This window comes from Xenopus laevis, chromosome 3L (genome assembly GCF_017654675.1).
Source record: "Xenopus laevis strain J_2021 chromosome 3L, Xenopus_laevis_v10.1, whole genome shotgun sequence".
NCBI classification, from domain to species: Eukaryota; Metazoa; Chordata; class Amphibia; order Anura; family Pipidae; genus Xenopus; species Xenopus laevis.
In genome coordinates, this window is record NC_054375.1 from 100,510,924 (window position 1) to 100,532,570 (window position 21,647).

At 37.8% G+C, this 21,647-nt stretch overlaps 1 protein-coding gene across 1 annotated transcript in view; it reads right to left on the minus strand.

Moving 5' to 3' along the window:
* The window catches only part of LOC108711334 (putative GPI-anchored protein pfl2), a 41,815-nt gene extending 25,369 nt beyond the window's left edge, over positions 1-16,446 (minus strand). Inside the window, exons 1-11 of the mRNA XM_018252966.2 lie at positions 16,292-16,446; positions 11,737-11,805; positions 9,672-9,728; positions 7,633-7,952; positions 7,467-7,528; positions 6,074-6,234; positions 3,923-4,032; positions 2,458-2,534; positions 1,939-2,087; positions 1,390-1,514; positions 340-395 (exon numbers count right to left, since the gene is read on the minus strand). Coding sequence (XP_018108455.1) covers positions 340-395; positions 1,390-1,514; positions 1,939-2,087; positions 2,458-2,534; positions 3,923-4,032; positions 6,074-6,234; positions 7,467-7,528; positions 7,633-7,952; positions 9,672-9,728; positions 11,737-11,785 — 1,166 coding nt within the window. The 5' untranslated portion in view covers positions 11,786-11,805; positions 16,292-16,446. The remainder of the gene's footprint in view (positions 1-339; positions 396-1,389; positions 1,515-1,938; positions 2,088-2,457; positions 2,535-3,922; positions 4,033-6,073; positions 6,235-7,466; positions 7,529-7,632; positions 7,953-9,671; positions 9,729-11,736; positions 11,806-16,291) is intronic.
* Positions 16,447-21,647: the final 5,201 nt, after the last annotated feature.

Consider the following 21,647-nt stretch of genomic DNA (forward strand, 5'->3'; position numbering starts at 1 on the left):
GAGAAAGCACACTATTAAACCATTTACATGGTATACTGTAGCTCAACAGTCATAAGAAATAATGTTCCCCATTACCAAATACCAAAGGCAAAGCAATTTTCTCTGAAGATCTGCTCATTTGGTGGGGTTGGGGAAATGAACAACTCTTTGTCATCTCATGAAATCCTCTCCCTATAGAACTTACAGATTTACCTGGCTAATACATGACAAGTGTTGGCTGAGAAGAGTTGTTGTTTTGGCCTTATATACAAGCCAATAAGCTATTGACTTGGTCTGGAGTAAACAAATCAGCAGTCAATGTCAGCCCATCTATAGTAGAGCAATTGATTGAGCACTTACTTGAAGCTGTTAACAACCGGTTCTACTAACTGCTGACTGGAAAATATAGCCTTGAGCTGTAAGAAAGAACAAGTGATACTGTTACGGAAAATTAGTCAAATCCATCAGGAATGATTCTCTGTATAGTGCTACTTACAGGAAGTGACACAATGGGGCAGATTTGTTCCAGCAAAAGTTTGTTTATTCGTGATTTAATTTCTAATTTCAGAGATACAGAACTGCACACTAAATACAATTAGGGGTTTATTTAATAAAAGGTCGAGTTTGTGAGGTTTGTGAGTTTTTTTATATCTCAAATAAACTTACAGCTCAAATGTTTTCTTATCTATGAAAGAAGATAATATAAAAAAAACTCAATAAAAACCCTGTATACTCAAATGGAAAAAAAAAACTTGAATCACTCGAATTTATTGAGTTTTCAAGTACAAACCACTTAAAAAACCTAGAACATCCTGAAGGCTACAGACATCTTCAAATGGTTGAAGGGACGTTTACCATCGATGTCTACATGACCTCGACAGGTTTTAGCTGGAGTATTTTATTACGTTTTTATTAAACTACCCTTGAAAACCTGTATTTTTTGGGGGAAAAACAACTCTACTTTTGACAAATAACCCCCATAGTGTTATATAAATAAGGTTATGCAGACATAAATACAATTGGTTCCTGTGCTCTAGTGCACAAAGCTATATCCACTGCCAAGGAAGAATTTCGGTACATGGTCACTATAAAGAATTTATACCTGCAATAAAAATATTTCAGTGACTTTTTAACTTAATAAAATGCAGGAAAACTTCTTACAACTTGGCCATAGGTATTGAATAATAATATAGAAAAACCATTATAATACTAACTAAATCAATGAATAAATGAGTATAAATATAAAAAAAAGTCTCTGCCCTGTAGAGCTTATAATCTAAGTGTGAAGATATGATGCCAGAATAGTGTCTTATTTTGATGAAATGTTTGCGAGGGTTTAGCCAAGCACTAATACTGCACAATTACAAAGCAATATATGAAATGTCTCTCACAATGCACAGGGGGTCTTACCGAATCTTCTATACGTTTAGATAGATCCTGGAATGTGTCACTGGTCTTATTTGACAAGTCTCCTATTTGAGTCACGTTCATGATAGCAAGTGGTGGTTGAAGTACAATAAAAGTCTGATTTATGCCTGTAATAGAATTGAAAATCTACAGTTATTAAACACTATGGTTTGTAATAACACCTTTTAAATTCTCCTTCCATGGTGTTTCTTTTGTTAAACCCTCTTCTGTACCTTCCAGTGCTCGTATAATATGTGAGCTCTCCATGAATGGAATGTAAAAGAGCAGGGAATAGCTGATTCCACCACCAGAAACTGGAAACAGTGCTGCATAACGTGTAAAAAAGATAAGCTTTCCAGACAAAGGGTATTGAGGAGTTGAGGTGAATTATAGATGCTTAGATGGTGTAGGAATATGAGGAATAAAAATATGCCAAAGGAATATGGAAAATGAGGAAGGTTAAAGCGAGTGAGTGGAGACATAAGTCATACATGCTGGGTACTCAAATATTTGTATATGTCCTTTATATTGTACAATACAATCATCACATACCCTGAACGGTGAGAGTGGATGGAACAATGGAGAAGGAAACATTTACTCTAGCGTCAAGGAGTTTGCCGATTACTTCTGTGGTTTTATCCAAAACACTGAGGGTGTTGAAGCTAAACTGAGCATTTGTCTGGACCCAACCGGTGTTATTTCTGAAATTTACATATACAGATCTTTGAAGAATATCAACAATAATTTATAAAACTATTTGCTCTGTAGCCAGAGGTTTCAATGTATTACTATCAGTTTAGATGTCCTTTAAAGAATATAATTCCATTTAGTATTGCTCCGTTATTACAGATAAATATCACATGCACATGGAGTGCTTACTTAACATGCGTAGATATCCGAACACTATTAACCAAAAAAATGGATTTGCTAAGCACTAGCAGGTGAAAAGTATCATAAGACAGTGCCTATCTAAGTTTGCAGATAACGACTATATAAGACAATAACAAAGAAGAGGCTGAAGATATTGTCTCGTGACATGGAACTTGTTTTAGCTGAGTTTGCAGCACTTACGAAAATGTGACATTAGGATCTGCTGCTCTTGTGGTCAGCGTTGCGGCATTGAGAAAATTTAACAAAACACTCTCCACCTAGAAGGAATAAGAGAGGCAATGGTGAATGTGAAAAGTTCTGACATTAGTCAGATGAATATAAACACTAATGTTATCTATACTTTGTTACTTCGTTACTGTCTAGCAACATCTGTAATAGACAAGACACTTGCATATTTCAACAATCACATTTGGTAGGGCTAATTTACAAACATAATATCGAGTGCAAATCTCTAAAATGGAAACAAAATTGCTTATATTCATAAATGCTCTTCAATCCACACATGCTCCTTTGAGCAACTTGCGGCAAAGCACCAAGACACCTCTACATCCTGCTCTGATAAATCATGAACAAGTGCAGACATTGACACCAGGGAACTCTGCAACACCTGTGAGCCTATTAGGTATTGTAGTTGGCTGTATAAATAGCTGCTAAACTAACTCACAGCAAGCACATTGTTATCATAATATTAACATCATTAACTCTGTGTGCCAGAAGTGACATCATAAAGCTAAAGTTGTGGTAAACGCAATTTAGGTCATGGTCCAACACAATTTGCACTCCGTGGCCCTCCTTAGTCGATCCTGCTAGGTGCCTAGTCCTTGGGGGATACGGCGATCCGCACAATTCGGTAATGCACAAAGTGGAAAGTACTGGCACTCAATAGCAATTGCAAAGGGGTTACCCCCTACGTGTTTATTAGGTCAAACAAATGCACAACGTTTCGGGGGCTTGCCTGACGAAGGGGCAAGCCCCCGAAACGTTGTGCATTTGTTTGACCTAATAAATACGTAGGGGGTAACCCCTTTGCAATTGCTATTGAGTGCCAGTACTTTCCACTTGGTGCAATTTAGGTCATACCCATGATGCTGTATTTTTTGGGGGGGAGGGAATAGTGTTAATTTCTTTTTGAAATCTAAACTTTGTACTCTATTCCTTGCATTGTCCATAAGATCTGTGCCAATGGTTTTTGCTGGTTTACTCTGAAATGAGTGTTCTTTTCTCCTTGCCCTAACCACAGATTTGTGACTGAAACATATGTTAGCTGCCTGAATTTTGGCCTGAATATGTATTTTTTGACCAATATATCATGGATCACTGTTTATCTATTGAAGGAATGTTCAACCTGTTTGCAATGTTTGAACTACTTTTCTTGCTTGGTTAGAATCTCTATTATTATATGAAAAAAACATGTCTCATATATCCAAAGACCTAGAGCTACAGTGATAGATTTGGTTCCGGAACAACTGGGATTAGCCCAAGAGAGAGACAATTTTTCAACATTACAAGTTTGGGGAATTTTATGGAGAATTGGGTGCAGCTTCTTTCAGCTTTTGGGTTTGCCGCAACAGGGTGGCCTAATGCAGTGGAAGGAGAGCCCCAACCTGAAAGCCATTTAGGGGGAATATTTTTAGTAAGTACATACCCAGCTTATTGTTTGGTTCTTTAGTGACTGCAGCAAAGAATCACTATAAGGCCTCTTTATGAGAAAATTGACAGTTACTACAAGTGCACTCAGACTGGAAGTACTAACACCTATAAAAGAGGTTGACAAAAATAGAAATAATTAGGACATATAAACTATGCATTTAGCTATATAAGGAGGTGTCAACCCTGAGGGTCTCTGGCTTCTGTCAGACATTGCACAAACATCCCTTGGCTGCAGCAGGTTGTCAGGAATATGTAATTCTGCATCAGCCAGAGGATATTAGGTTTGACACCATTGACACAAATACCTGAAAAAACTTTTTAAATGATCAAATTCATCATGATGTGATCTAAATAAGAATGCATTGCTGTGGACATAATTATGACAGCAGATAGGAACACAGTGGTCCAACATATCATCCAATTCATTATAGTCAGTAGCAGGTGGCCATAATGTTTTTTTTTTTATAATAGAAGCCTCTGAATATTGACTGCCACAAGGGAAACTAATGAACTTCTTATGTTTCAGTACCATTCCAGCCGCCTGGGACTGATTATATTATTTGCACTTTTCTGTAGTTCATTTTAGATTTCTACATTGACTACTTTAATTTTGCTAAATGCTTACTCATTTAATTATGTCTTGCTTTCCAGGCCACTCAAGAAAACAATTCTAATAGACTTTGTGTCACTATATAGCAAGCTGATTAATGTAGGCTTATGACAGTTTCACACATGGGATGGGAAATAAGATAAAAGGTGAGATGAGTGAAATAATAACCTAATTAAGAGAACCTTTGCACATCACTTGATTTGACTGTGTGTAGTAGAACAGTTATACCACATTAACGGTGTTGTTGACCTTCCAAACACTTTTTTCAGTTCAGTTGTTTTTTCACTTGCTTTTACTTTGTTGCAACTGTTCTGATTGTATACATTGATTGATACATTTCTTATCTTTGGCTCAGCTCAACACAGCCACTGAGTTCCATTGACGGCAGTCTGTGCCTGGATTACTTTGAACTTTATTTAACACCATAGGGCTGATCCATGCGCAATAGAATGAAAAAGCCAGCCTTTTTTTTTGTTAAAGTCTTTTTTTTAATTTACTCTACTGTGCATGCACACCTGCATATAGAAGAAGAAGCAGGAAGACGATTGTGGTTCTTCTGAGATGTTTTCTGCTAACAGGACTACCAGCCAGGGGTATCAAGAAAGTGATTACAAACACTGGGGGTGCCTAACTTTCCTTCTCCTTTAAAGGGATCCTGTCATCAGAAAACATGTTTTTTTTCAAAACACATCAGTTAATAGTGCTACTCCAGCAGACTTCTGCACTGAAATCCATTTCTCAAAAGAGCAAACATATTTTTTTTATATTCAATTTTTAAATCTGATATGGGGCTAGACATTTTGTCAATTTCCCAGCTGCCCCTGGTCATGTGACTTGTGCCTGCACTTTAGGAGAGAAATGCTTTCTGGCAGGCTGCTGTTTTTCCTTCTCAAAGTAACTGAATGTGTCTCAGTGGGACATGGGTTTTTACTATTGAGTGTCGTTCTGTTCTTAGATCTACCAGGCAGCTGTTATCTTGTGTAAGGGAGCTGTTATCTGGTTACCTTCCCATTGTTCTTTTGTTTGGCTGCTGGGGGGGAAAGGGAGGGGGGTGATATCACTCCAACTTGCAGTACAGCAGTAAAGAGTGATTGAAGTTTATCAGAGCACAAGTCACATGACTTGGGGCAGCTGGGAAATTGACAATATGTCTAGCCCCATGTCAGATTTCAAAATTGAATATTAAAAAAATCTGTTTGCTCTTTTGAGAAATGGATTTCACTGCAGAATTCTGCTGGAGCAGCACTATTAACTGATTCATTTTGAGGAAAAAAATGTTTTTTCCCATGACAGTATCCCTTTAAGATTAAACTTCTATATTAGGTATAAAAATAAATAATAGGAAGCAATTGGTAAAGCCATTATTTCTGCTGGACTGAAAGCAACTGAACTGAAAAATTTTTTGGATTATAAACTACCCCGTTTAAGCAGAATCTGGAAATGTTGCAATTAATAGAATAATTCATTTTAGAAATGTTATATTTATTACAAATAATATTTTCCATTAAAACCCATAAGTATTGTTGCCACACTCACTGCCTGATTTGATGGTGGAAGTATCCACTTGGAATCCACCAATGCTGCCATTTTGCTGGATGGAACTGGCTAGAACACGCACTGCATTATCTGCAGTGGGAGCTACAGGGGACTGACTACTATTAAAAGAAACTTCAGAAACAACGATGATTGAGCCATTTCTAAAAGAATGCAAGATAAAAGATTAGTTAGCCAGTAAGGAATAAGATCCAAAACATACAATTTGTATTGATATACTGAGAAACTCTTAAACATGTAAATATTTACATATTGTTGCAGTAAATAAATACATTACATCATATTTTACATGGCTGCTGGTCCTAATTATGTGGTACTACTGTGTGTGTCCCTTTTTTTTTTGTTGTGAAAAAATAACACACAAATGCCATTTCTCCAGATATCAGGTCATTAATACTAGAGCCTGGTGCCATGTATTCCTTGGGCAGACTACCCGGTCCTTTAGCATTGTGCTTTATGCATGAAGGGCAATTCCACCTCTGAGTCCTCACAGAGAGCATATGGAGCCCTTTAGTTGCTAGGTTTAAACTGTCGCTGATTACTAGGCTCTTGGTTGCTAACATGGCATACTTATTTAAAGGGTATTTAAAACCCAAACATAAATAAACATGAGCTAAAGATAAGCAGGCCATACAGGGTCAGATTTAAGTTGCAGTTTCAGCCTCTTCATGCATGGGTCCTCCCCCACTGACCAGATATCTATTGGGCAGTTGTTAATGTCCTGTCAGGGACTCTTCAAATTGGTCTGCATAAGTGCTCATTATGATCTGATCATTGGCCTGGGGGCCAAACAATCTGATCATCTTAATTTGGGGCAAAATGTAGGTGGTCAAATTGGTCAAAGATCCAGTTGTTTGGAGACATTGTTGTTGGAAAGCAACATGTTGCTCACAAACCACTGGTTGGGGATCACTGGTCTAGGCAATGGGACACAGGCCTATGTTGTATTGGAGCTAGCGGTGCATTAAAACACCAGCTCTGACACAAAGCTGTATAAAGAAAGACAGATTGCTCAGAGGAGAATAATAATTGAAATGACACAGAATGTTTTATTCATTATATTCAGAAAGGTTCTGAACATATATTCTGAATATAATATAAGATGAATCGTATATAAATTTTTGTTTCCAATTTAAGATGTATCCATTATTGACCAAAAGGATCCAAATCTGCCAGTTTTTATTGTTTTGAAATACTTAAGCCCTGAACTTCAGGTCGATAGCTTGAGCACTGCTTGTTGTACTTCCTTCACATCATTTTACCTGTAGTTTTTTTTCTTCCTTTCTTACTAACCCATTTTTTGCTATTATTCCATCCAATGCAAAATATAATTATAATTAATAATCTCTTTATCAAACCCATGATTTTTACTTACTTGAACTCTGTTATATTCACAGATTTGAAATTTGTGAATTTCCTTTTATAAATGTCTGCAAGCTACAAAGTAAAAAAAAAATCATACTGTCAAACAAAAAAAAAAAATATATATTTCTAAAATATATATATTTCTGCCTATACAGCAGAAAAGGCTTCATCCTCACCGAATTCTCCAAGTTATTCTTCAGGTCCTTGTATTCTCCCGAGTTTGGGTCACTCAGATTTTGACTAAAATTTCTACTGGTAATCGTAAAATCCAGCTTCAAGGTAACAGGGGGAATAGGAGTTGTTATCAGAGCTGAGGTTACTGTGGGTGTGGCCAGTGATGTGCTGCTGGATTGTGTTATAGGTGATGCTGTAGCTGTGCCGTTAGTTGATGTTGCATTGTTAGATGCTGTATTTGTGTTATTATTTGATTGTGTTGAGAATGATGTAATTAAGCCTGCTGTTGTGATAGACGATGCGGTGGCAGTTGAACTTGACACTGTAAGAATAGCAAAAATAAAAAGTCATAAATATTTGTTTTTAATTTACTGTAATACTATTAGGAATGACACACATGGATTTTTATAACATTAACAATGGCTTTTTTTCAATAGTAAAAGAGGAACAAAAGACAATTTTTAACAAGGGGTGTGCTGGCCTTCCTCCCACTCAACAGAATTACCCTGCTCTTCTTTACAGATGCTGATAATGCAGGACTATGCAGTGGGGTTGACAGCTTCCATGAATGTCTGCTTGACTTCTTGCACCCTTGAACCAATGAACACAAACAGGCATGGTTGCTGACAAGCCTGTTCTGCAGTTCTGGTACAGGGTGGAGCAGAAGTGTTTTGGGGTGTATCCATGCTGTGGTTGTGTTGAGGAGAGGTGTGGCTAGTGCAGGGGCCTGTGGTTAATATTTGCCTTTTGCCTTTTGTTCTTGCTAAATGGAGACCAAATTCAGCAAACTATACAGGAAAGATTCTAGGATTCACATACATATATGTGTTTGTGTGTGAGCAAGTGAATATGTGTACAGATGGAGATTTGTGGCTATGCTTGTAGATTGTACATGCATTCATAACATGTAGGGACACATTTACTAAGGGTCGAATATCGAGGGTTAATTAACCCTCGATATTCGACCATCAAATTAAAATCCTTCGACTTTGAATATCGAAGTTGAAGGATTTACCGCATTTAGTTCGATGGTCGACGGCCAATTCGATGGTCGAAGTAGCCAAAAAAACTTCGAAATTCAAAGTTTTTTTCATTCTAATCCTTCACTCGAGCTAAGTAAATGTGCCCCGTAATGTTTTAATGTATTGATTTGTCTCCTACCCCCCGAAAATAATGCACTTAAGTGCACTCTTTTGCACCTGTGCACAGTCACACTGCTTTGCACATGTGCTCATTTGCAAATGAACACAGATGTGGTCATTTATAAACACTGGGCAAATTTGCACCTGGGCAGTAACCCATAGCAACCAATCAGCGATTAGCGTTTTTCAGCCAGCTGAAGGAAAGCAAGCATTTGATTGGTTGCCATGGGTTACTGCCTAAGTGCAAATTTGCCCAGTGTTTGTAAATGACCACCAGGGAGGTGAGTTATGTAGCGGCCGGACGCCCTAGGCAATGGCCATGTTGCTCGTTACCCTGTGCGCATGTCCAATTGAGAGCATACACATAAAAGGGTGCACACGCTCATGTGCCAAAGTGGGCTTAAGTGCATTAAGTGCCGTATCCCAAAAAATGTCTCAGGAACCAGTGGCCTTTGTTTCATAAAACCACATATCGGACCAGATTCAGTTATTCATGAGGGGCTCAATTACCATTTTTTGTTAAAAAATATTGAAACCCTCCCATCTGCAATAGATCCTCCTTTCTGTCAAAGAATGTGCCATTTAAAGTAACAGAGAACTATTCAGCAGTGCTGAGAGCAGCGCACTGCTGGGCACAAGCCATATACCTATCTGACCAATGAAACATTCACTTTCTGTTTATCCAAACACAATTAAAGCAAATCAGCACTCCTCTCAAAATCCCTCTGTGCCTAATAGGCTGTAACTTGGGGGAAGTGAAGGATTTGTTTGTACAGAGGACTTCTCAAATAATAATATTTGTTTAGAAGCAACTGTTAGAAATAATTTATCTTTTGATTTGTATGAGTCTACGACTGGATCTCATTAATGCGAAACAATTGTTCTCAATTTTAACTTACCATCAGTTGATTGTGCTGAAGTAGTTGTGTCAATGGCCAATTCGACCCAACCCATTTCTTTACATAAAGAACAAAACAAATATTAAAGCTTGCGATTCGTTTTCTGAAGGATAACAATGCAGTGTAACTTGCAGCATGTTTATGTAGAAAAAACAATATACATATTCAACATTGTGTTAAAGAGGTAATATACACTTGAATCTGTAAGTAGGGTTACTATTAAATATGAGCTTTTCCTACTTAAATTTGGAAAAATAGTCTGTTTTCCAGTTTCTTATATTGCTCCCACCCAATAGATTCTCACTGCTAGCCCAAGGGGAACTATCGGTGCTCCTCCTCCCCTTCAATGCTGCTAGTGCACAGACATTACAAAACAAGGGGGCAAATTCACTAAGCGCCGAAGCGCCAAACGCTAGCATTAATTCGCTAGCGTTTGGCATTTTCGTTACTGTGCAAATTCACTAACGAATGCTGGCGTAGATTCGCTAGTGTTACTTCGCACCCTTACGCCTGGCAAATTTTCGCTACGGACGTAACTACGCAAATTCACTAAAGCGCGCAGTGTACTGAACGCTACCTTTTACGCTAGACTTCCTTCACCACCTCAGACCAGGCGAAGCGCAATAGAGTAGATAGGGATTGCTTCAAAAAAAGTCAAAAATTTTTCTAAGTCCCAAAACACGCTGGCGTGTTTTCTACATTATGGGTGATAGGCTGAAAAAGATCGAAAATTTTTTGGGCTCCTCTCCTTCCCCCCTACATTTCCTGACTCATGGCAACTTACCTATACAGTGGGCACATGTGTAGGGCAAAATAAAAATTTTATTTGATGTTTTGAAGGTTGTCTAGGCATTTGTAGTGCTGATACGTATTCCTCCATTGAAATTTGAATTTGGCGCCGTATGCAAATTAACCTTCGCTAGCGTAACTTCGCTTCACTTGGCGAATCAATGCTAGCGCAACTTCGCAATCTTACGCTACCCCTGTGCGCAACTTCGGATTTTAGTGAATTTGCGGAGCGCTGGCGAAACTACGCCTTGCGAAGTGCGGCGAAGTGCGGCAAAGTTGCGCCTGGCGCAACTACGAATCTTAGTGAATTTGCCCCAAGGAGAGGTGCTTTATACAGTGAGATGAATAAAAAATGGATGAAAAAGGCTGTTAAAGGAGCTGTTCACGTATTAACGTTGAGTATGATGTAAAGAGTGATATTCTGAGACAATTTGCAATTGGTTTCATATTGTTTTTTGAGTTATTTAGATTTTTAGCGAGCAGCTCTCCAGTTTGAAATTTCAGCAGTCTGGTTGCTAGCATTCAAATTACCCTAGCAACCATGCATTGATTTGAACAATAGGAGAGGGCCTGGATAGAAAGAAATGTACTTAAAAGTAGCAACACATTTGTAGCCTTACAGAGCATTTTTTTTTATATAGGGTCAGTGACCCCATTTGAAAACTGGAAATAGAAGAAAACTAGAAGTTAACTGAGGGGCTGATTCATTAAGGGTCGAATATCGAGGGTTAATTAACCTTCGATATTCAACTGGGAATTGAAATCCTTCGACTTCGAATGTCGAAGTCGAAGGATTTAGCGCAGATAGTTCGATCAAACGAAGGATTTAAATCCAACGATCGAAGGAATATCCTTCGATCAAAAAAAGGTAGGCAAGCCTATGGGGACCTTCCCCATAGGCTAACATTGACTTCAGTAGCTTTTAACTGCCGAAGTAGGGGGTCGAAGTTTTTTTTAAAGAGAGAGTACTTTGACTATCGAATGGTCGAATAGTCGAACGATTTTTAGTTTTAATCCTTTGATTCGTAGTCGTAGTCGAAGGTCGAAGTAGCCCATTCGATGGTCAAAGTAGCCCAAAAAATACTTCGAAATTCAAAGTTTTTTTTACTTCGAATCCTTCACTCGAATTTAGTGAATCAGCCCCTTAAAGTTAACTTAAAGGTGAACCACCCCTTTAAAGATTGAACAGTTTAAAGGAATATTTACATATGGGTAACATGCAGTGATGGTTGCATGAGAATGGAAGAAAAACTTTGATTTAAAGGTTTATACTCACCTAATAATAATAATAATAATAGAACAAAAGCAGATCTTGGATGCCACATTTTGATGGTCTTTTATATTGCTAAGGAGAAACCATTGAATCAGATATTAATAACAGTTACCAATATTTCATCACATTTCGTACACGTTTCCTTATTATAAAGTTAATAATAATAGTCATAAACTGATAAAATATTTTTTTATAGTGCTGAATGTAAATGTAAATGTTAGATGTGAGATGGCTAAATTGTCGCCATATGTTTGTTGTTCTTTTAAATTTACGTGTGTCTCACAAACAGCCAAAGAAGGATGATAGGAATTGTAGTTAAACAAAAACTAGAGAGAAGTCAAGATGGAAGTCATTGCTGGTCTGAAGTAAGAATCAATGCACTAAGAAGAGGGAGGGATGCTCTGATGCTGGGACTAAGCCAACCCCCCTCTCTCCTCTGCCCTTAAGCAGCTTCTGCTGTAGACATCAGTAATTTACAAACTGTAGATAATTTATCAGAAAATCACTGAAATAATCTACATTATTATATTGTGAAAGATGATAACCAGCCTACAACTGTTCAGTTTTATTTATTAGTTGCTTAGTATTACATGATTATACTGTTATAACCATAGTTTATTTGTGTTGCTCAGTATACAAGACTGTTAAATGCAGTACAATGAAAATAAAATAATAATGAACACCCCATCCCATAAACCACTAATAAAAGTTTAAAGCACACAATTCTTTTTTTACAGTATGGGCTGTCTGTACCACCTATAAACATCTGCTGCCCCACTCTCTGGTCCACAAATCTAGCCCAAGACCAGCCATCCAGCACTGGGTATATTTTGAGCAGCAATTATTAACAATCATACCATGATCCAAACTCAACAAAGCTGATCTCTCAACTAGGAGCAGAAAACCTGGTTAACCACAAAACACATCTACAGGGGCATCTAGCAAGCCAAAAGCTGAATAAGTTGCTCTGCTGCAGTAATCCTCTTGCTCAGCACAATGGACCAATTTAATGGATTGGTGCATTTTGGCTCTTTGTCCTGTAGCATAGACTGGAAAAACACCATGGGTAGATTTATTAAAGAGCAAAGTGGCTAACGCTTGCAACAATTTGCTAACGTTGCCACCCGCAGGGACATCGGCAATTCACTAACAGGCACAATCGCCAATTCGCTGGGGGACCAGACCATCGCTAGTGCAGTTTTGGACCCTATCACCAGGCGTATTTTCGCTCCGGCTAACGGGCGCTACACAAATTCACTAAAGTGCAGATTTTACTGAACATGACTTTTTGCCAGAGTTGACTTTGCAACCTCAGACCAAGCGAAGTGCAATCTTCCTCAATCTTTTTTTTTACTTACATCATATCATAAAATCCAATAAAGTTAAAAAAAAAGCTGGCTATTTTTCCTTTTTTTAAGCGGGATTACCTGCAAAAGACCTAGTTTAGACTTTTTTTTATTACATAACGGGTAGATTTACTAAAGAAGCTACTCCGCAAATTCACTAAAGTGCGGATTTTACTGAACGTGACTTTTTTGTCAGAGTTGACTATGCCACCACAGACCAGGCAAAGTGCTTAAAAGAAGCTAGATCTTCCTCAATCTTCTGTCACTTACATCATATCCTGTGTGCTGAAAATGCATTAAAGTTACAAAAAACCCTGGCAACTTTTCCTTTTTTAAGTGGGATTGGCTGCAAAAGTCCTCACTTTTTTTTATAACATAATGTATTTTCGGCACACAGGATATAATGTTTTAAGCACTTCGCCTGGTCTGAGGTGGCGAAGTTAACTCTGGCGAAAGAGGTAACGTTCAGTAAAATCCGCACTTTACTGAATTTGCGGAGTAACGATTGTTCGCCAGAGCGAAAAGTCGCCTGGTGATAGAGTGCGAATGAACGCTAGTGACAGTCCAGTTCACTAGCGAATTGGTGCCTGCCCTTGTAAGTGAATTGGCGATGTCCCTGCGGGTGGCAAAACAGCCGCTAGCGCTGGCCACTTCGCCCTTTAGTAAATCTGCTCCAAAGTCTGGCTGTGCCCCTAATAGCACCAATTTAGAGCACCTAAGAGGCTACACAAGCAATTCAATACTAACAGCTGCCTCTGTTTCACACTGAAGTAGAGCAGTGGGGTTAGTTGACTTATAACCATATAATTTGAACAAATGTAAATGGGATGTAACTGGGATGGCTAGGTGGCAGCACATCTTTATATTCATGTTACAATGTTATAGTCAGCAGAAAATAGGGATTTTATCTAAATTTGTAACTAGAAAAGACGAAGAACTATGTGGCTTTTTGGTATATTTCTAATGCATAAACCATATCATTTTATTACAAGGATAAATATAAGGGGGGGCATAAAAGCAAGGGGAACACTGACTATTTCCATGTTCCCTTTGGCAAACCACAAAAGTCCTCTCTTACTTTATTACAGGTATACTTGCATTGTTCCACAAAGGGGCCCCTTATTTTATGACATGACACTCCCACATATTCTGGCTAAACCTGTTCTTCCAAATCCTACAAATAGGCCGTAATGGGCATAAAAACTACTTAGTATAACCAGCACATAGATCATCCCCGTCCTCAGTTACCTGTAGAACCGGTCCTTTCGTTAAGCTGTAAAAACGTTATAGTTGGTTATTAATAGCACCACAGATTGCTAACTGACTAGAACAATGCATTGAAAGTAATGGGTTCTTAGAGATTAATGTTTCCTAGTGTGTTTCCTTGTGGTAGATATTTCATGCATTCTACTATAAGGGAACACACGAGTTAATGCAGCCCGGACAGGGAGTTTGTACTCATTGTGCTGCAGTGATGCACCCAATGCAGGTGGAATGCAAAGTAAGGTATGGCAGTCACCAATTTATAGGGAGGAATATCATAAAAATTGTTATAGCAAAAAAATAGTTTGTCTTCGGCAAACCACTTACTTAATAATTATAGGGTGCATTCAATCCCAGGCTGCCTCAAGCCCAACATGGTAATCTCTTGGAAAAAGGGAAAAAGAAGCACACCATAAGAAATGTGGTACAAGCTTTCGGGGACAACCCCTTGCTCAGAGGAAGGGGTTGTCCCCGAAAGCTTGTGCCACATTTCTGCTGCAATAAATGCTTTAAAAGCAGGAGAAGTATGTTGTGCTTCTTTTTACCTTTTTCCAAAAGCAAAAAAATAGCACAAATAAGAATAAAAAAATTTGCATTTCACAACGTAATATTCTTCATTGGACAGTTTAGTACTGGGAATTTTTAATGCACATAGTTAATTTTTAAGGCATGCTTGAATGTGGCACACACTTTTGGCTCAAAAATAGCAACTTTTTCAGTAAGACTTTGTATTAAATACACTGAGCACTGTTACAAACTATAAAATAAACAGTTTCCAGGTTTTGCACAAATGTATGCATTTTCACATTGCAAATATTTTCCCTGATGTTAACCTCAATTGGCAGAGCTACAAAGGTTACTGTGTAAAATTTTAAATAACTGAGGAGTAAACTAACATTTACAGACTTTCAAACAACTTTTGTGTGCGCTGGGAGTATTATATGTTTGGTTTAACACCATAGGATTTAAGGCTGTGGCGATATAATAAGCCCGTTAACTGAAGTGAATAGAGTTAAATGAAATAAAAATCAAGTTGCCACCGTAATAATTAAATATTCTAATAGATATATTTTGGCAAAAACAGAATGTACATATCCTTTGGAAAAAGGAAGGGATAACATATAAAATGTGAAAGGTATAAACCAAAAACAAAGGCTTCTAAATATAACTTAAATAGATAATTTACAACCAGTGGCACTGAAGATTTTGCTCAGTGCAATGGTGGATGTTGTAGTTTATACAGGTATTGGACCTGTTATCCGGACCTGGGGTTTTCCCGGATAATGGATCTTTGCTTAAAATGGATCTTCATAGTTTGTCTACTAGAAAATCATGTAAACATTAAATAAACCCAATAGGCTGGTATTGCTTCCAATAAGGATTAATTATATCTTAGTTTGGATCAAGTACAAGTTACTGTTTTATTATTACAAAGAAAAAGGAGATCATTTTACAAACCACACAAATTTGTTAGATCAAGATTTTTTGGTGTTATTTCCATTTTACTTGAGTTATTGATGTGACATTTAGAAAGATTTATTTTGGCAGAAACATGTACTCCAATTTATTGATATGAAAATATTATGGTGTAAGACAGTAAAAAAATCTGGAAAGAAATAGGACTTAGGACATTTGTCAAATTAATGTTAGATGATTTTCCAGCATAGATGAAAATTTGAAAATTCAAACTAACTGTTCCCATCTGCATGCACCATAGATGTACAGTAGATTGCCGAGCCACAGCCATTTCTATTGATTGGTGAAACCCAATAGCATACATTATTTTTATTTATGTATTTGTGCAGTTCAGTTAGCTATACAAAGTTAGGTATATATTGGTCCACCTCTTAAATAATAGAGGTGTCTTTATCCTGCACATTGTTAGGTAGATGAAGCTTCAATAAAAAAGGTTAAAAAACAAAGTTGATGAAATGAATACTGCTACTTACCAGCAAGGTGTGTATGTTCAGTATCCACAGAGGGGACAAGACCTCTCAGCTGTAACACAATAATCCCAGTATACACAACACGCAGTATTTACAGGAATAATAAAGTGTTTCTTTCCCTGCTTCCAACCTGTTTCTAAACAGGTACTTTTAATGATAAGCCTTTTCTAGCATGAAAAGAAAGAAACTGGAGGAGTGGCCTTTCTGGAAGTCCATCCTTCAGACACCTAAATTCTTTTCAAGCTTTTTGACATCATGGGACACTGATATGGACCTAGTAATGTTTCCTTCAACTTTTATTCAACTTGCAATAAAAGGAACATTTTAAAAATGAGAAGGGGTGGAAATAAGTGCATTATGAGATTTATTTCTGGGCATAACTGGGATTCAAAATAGGTCCTGACATTTCAAGTACACAGAGGTCCAAACAGCCCCCACCAGCCCACTAAGTAGTGACTGTCTATGGCATATCACAGCAGCACCTCTGGCATTTGCCAGAATCTACAGATTGACAGTGCGGGCCTGCACATAATCTACTGCCAACATCCACCGTCTGCAAAGACTAAAAGGTTTGAAAAATGGGCACTGTATACAGCAATATTGGCATTTAATGTGGTAAAAGAGGGGACACTAATGCTGTAGTTAATCGGGCAGGGCGCCGGAACCCTTATCCATATATATTACAACCCGATCTCTCTAAGCTGTGCATATATTCTGGGAGAGGTGGTGTGCGGTTGTGAAAAGTTTGTGCTGGCTGCACCGATATGTACAGGGACTGTAGTTAGTCCTGGCTTAGGATGTTTCTTACATAATCAGTTTTTACTGATAACTGTTAACTCTCAAACATCCAGGACACGCAGCAAGAGACCAAGCCCACACTGTGCCCCACCATAATTGTAATTGTAACATTCACTACTACCCTGGACTATTTTAATATATTTATTAAACATTAAAGCGATACTGTCATGGGAAAAAAATATTTTTTCAAAATGAATCAGTTAATAGTGCTGATCCAGCAGAATTCTGCACTGAAATCCATTTCTCAAAAAAGCAAATAGAATTTTTTATATTCAATTTTGAAATCTGACATGGGGCTAGACATATTGTCAATTTCCAAGCTGCCCCAATTCATGTGACTTGTGCTCTGATAAACTTCAATCACTCTTTACTGCTGCACTGCAAGTTGGAGTGATATCACCTCCTCCCTTTTCCCCACCAGCAGCCAAACAAAAGAACAATGGGAAGGTAACCAGATAAGTGATAACAGCTCCATAACACAAGATAAGAGCTCCCTGGTAGATCTAAGAACAACACTCAATATTAAAAACCCATGTCCCACTGAGACACATTCAGTTACATTGAGATGGAAAAACAACAGCCTGCCAGAAAGCATTTCTCTCCTAAAGTGCAGGCACAAGTCACATGACCAGGGGCAGCTGGGAAATTGACAAAATGTCTAGCCCCGTGTCAGATTTCAAAATTGAATATAAAAAAATCTGTTTGCTCTTTTGAGAAGCTCTGCTGGAGTATCACTATTAACTGATGTGTTTTGAAAAAAACATGTTTTCTGATGACAGGATCCCTTTAAGTTGTAATAAATTTTTGTTCATGGGAACTATTGAACATTGAATGGGGTGCTACACCCTTGGAGGTCATTCTTTTCTCTGAAGGCTATATGCACTGTATAGGTAAAATCAGGCACAGAAAGTGCAGATAAAACCGTATCAAGAGAGTTATCCTCAAATGATATGCATTTAATGGATAAACTGTGTTCTTAAATCAAAGGAAAGGAAAGAAAGAATTAATTAGCATTTTCAAAAAAGTATTTGCGTAAACAAGCGACCAAAGCTGTAGCACTATTATACTGCACACAGATCAGTGATATTCTGGTTCTCAATAATTTTATTTATATTTTAAAGCAGCTTTGTTGTGCAGCTTGGTGGTACAGTGGTTGTACAGTAAAAAGTAATATTTTTGGGAATCCCTGCCATGCTAAAATGTCACCATTTTTATTGCCCTTTATTGAATTGAACTTTTATACTGTAATTTGCGAACAATGTTCATTTGTGGGCAATGGGCCGGCCCGGTGCTACTTCCCAGGGGCTAATTTGTTGTGTGCCTCCCAGGGCAAATTTTGCCAGCCCTTCTCTGTACTGGTTTCTGAGTCACCTTTCCTGTCAACCCTTGTAATGATGGCCTTTCTCAGTCATTATCTGATTAAACATGTTCAGATACTGTTTAGAACTGGTAGAAAATTCCTTTGACCAATAACTGCATGTGGCAGTTAATTCAGTCTATGCCTGGTCACAATAAAAACACCTTCATTGTAATCAAATGTTGGCCACAGTTTTCTTGGCCCACCAAATGGATGGCTGTCGGGATGGGTGAATTTGTCCCGTTTCGCTTCACTATAAAAATTCACAAATTTCCAGCGAAATTCACGAAACTGCAAAAAAATTGTGAAATGCATTGAAGTCAGTGGGCGGCAACATTATTTTGACACGCATCAATTTCGACGCCTGCATCAATTTTCATACACACATCTATTTTGTCCAAATGCATTTAAGTCAATGGGTGTCTGAATCGTTTTGATGCACAAATTTTTTCTGCAGTTTCGCAAATTTATTCGATGGCGCCGAAATGTGGAAATTTGCAGCGAATTCGTGCCTGTACAGTCACATTACTACAAGGAAGAAAAGCTGAATGTTTTCTCACTAAATCTAAAATAATATATTGTTATATTTAGAAATAATTAAACAAAATATTGCGAGAGACATATTCCCCTAGGCAACATTGGAAATTCCAGGCATATTTCTGTGGTTGACAAATCAAAGTTTCGTTTCTGCAGTGTCATTTGATCTCAACAATCTTCAGAATATTAGTAAAGTAAATTACCTCTATAGGTCTACATTAACTATTCTTCTTTTATGTCATACTGGGGGTCATTTATGACCTCCTGGGCAGTGTGCAAAAAAAAGGAAACAATCCTGTGATTCCTGACACTACAGTCTCCTCCTTGAGGCCAGTTTCAATTTGGCACAAAGTGCAGCATTCACTGGGGCACAAGTGCATGTTACATGAGAAAAGGTATGGGATATGTTATTCAGAATGCTTGAGACCTAGGATTTTCCGGATAAGGGGTCTCTCTGTAATTTGGATCTCCATACCTTAAATCTGCTAAATTTATTAAAAGATTCATTAAACCCAATAGGATAGTTTTGGTTCCAATAAAGGTTAATTATATCTTAGTTGGGATCAAATACAAGGTACTGTTTTACTATTACAAAGAAAAAGCAAACTGGGTTTTAAAATTTTAATTTGGAGCTTTCTGGATAACGGGTTTCCAGATAACAGATCCTATACCTTTACTAAAGGGATTTTCTGTGGTCTGGAATTCAGAGCTCTGCTGATTCTTTCCCAGTCCTGCAGCCAATTTCCATCTAAAACTGTGCTAGAAGTGAGGGAGAAGAAAGAAACCAAATCTTTAAAAATAGGGTTTTTATGGAAAGAGTATACTGAAGTATATTGTAAGTATATTTTTTAGTGGAGAACATGGATTTACATTTAAATTTCCATGCATTCATATGACCCCTTTAAATACATTAAAAAATGACTTCTTCAAAGTCATTACAAAAATAATAGATTCAAATATTACCATTTATATAAAATATGTATAATTTATTTGGGGATTTATGCTGATAATTATAGGGAGCATTTGCAGTGGGGATGATAATGGTGGGGCTCATATATCTCTCATGACGCACTAAATCAGCTGTTGCTGTGGTGACATTACCTGATGCTCCACAAACCTAAGTTATTTGCAGATCCACATATTTATACATACTGCATTGTTTGCTGCATAATGTCTGTGGGGTGCTGTCCTCCATCAGAGACAATTCATACCCATGTTTATTGAGCTTATTAGGCAGGTGTGATATGCCTGCATTTGCTGGCATGTCCCTGCTTTCCATCCACTGGTGCCGTATTTATCACAAGTGTGAGATAACAGCTGGAGGGAATGATTCATATGAGCAATATATGAGCTGTATTGGGAGACCAGAGTCAAAAAAAGATGATTTGTACCTACCGTATTTAGCCCCAACTTCTCTAATTTATTTCTCCTGGCATTTTTAAAGTCTGAAATTCTCCATGCTATTTTTAGTTTTAGGGTCTAGTCACACGGGCAGATTCGGACGTGAGGCAATTATGGGCGACTTCGGAAAACAAATCGATCCGTGTGCCTGCCCCCAGGCGATTTACATTTTAGCTGGCGGAAGGCAGGGGAAGGCAGATCAGGGAGATCAGTCGCCGCGAAGAAGAAAAGATTTGTCGCCTGGCGACTAATCTCCCCGAATCTGCCCAGGTGGCCAGACCCTTAGGATCATCCCTGCCAAAAGATTGTCTAATACAGGTGCTGTTGTCGTGTGTGTTTGTTTTCTGATGCACATGAACAACAAACTTGAAAAAAAAACCTGTTCCTTCTGTTGACTGATAGGAAAAAAAGATTTCCCCCAAAGTTCTTTCAAGATGTGATTGTTTTGTCTTTTTGATCTAGATATGTATGGTAAACGGAAAGAATTTGCTGTTATCTTGTGCTATTAGTGGTTTGTTAGAGAAAAGCTATTACATCTGAGGCTGCACTGAATAATACCATGTCTATAATCCGCTAGTGACGTATGAACAGTTAGCACCATCTGTAGGTGTTGTTAGCAGTACAACCCCCCCGGCTATCTGCCATAAACTGGATTTTCTATACAAGAAAAAGAACATGTTATGCATTATGGTCAGATTAAATATTTTCTTGAGTTGTTTAATTGCTACATGAAACACTAGATAATCCTGATAAATGAGCCCTATAGTGTCTTCACAGTTGCTGAACTATTCACATAGCATATTACCATATTGCCTGTATGCAGCACTGTATGCTTGATCCATATGGGCCACATGTTACAATACATTACACATTACATTATCGCTTGATAAAAGGCCATTTGAGGCCCAGAAGTCTGCAATAAAGGCATTTTTATTTTACAAAGACTGAGTGGTGCTGTTCAATTACAATTTCTTCAATATTGACCGGTGATAAGTGGCCACTCGGGAACCTGCACCACAACTTAAAAGAAAGAAAGGTGTAAGAAGTCGTGCTAACTGCTCTTTCTACTGATCAGATGATTATCCATATAATCAGATATCCACATAGATTGACTGTATTCAGAAAGCCCCAAGTTACAGGAAGGCTGTCTTCCACAAAACATTATAAGCAAATAATTCTAATTTTTAAAAATGTCCTTTCTTTCTGCAATAGTAAAACAGTATTTGTATTTTTGTAAGCTGCATGAATCCTTATTGTTGGCAAAAC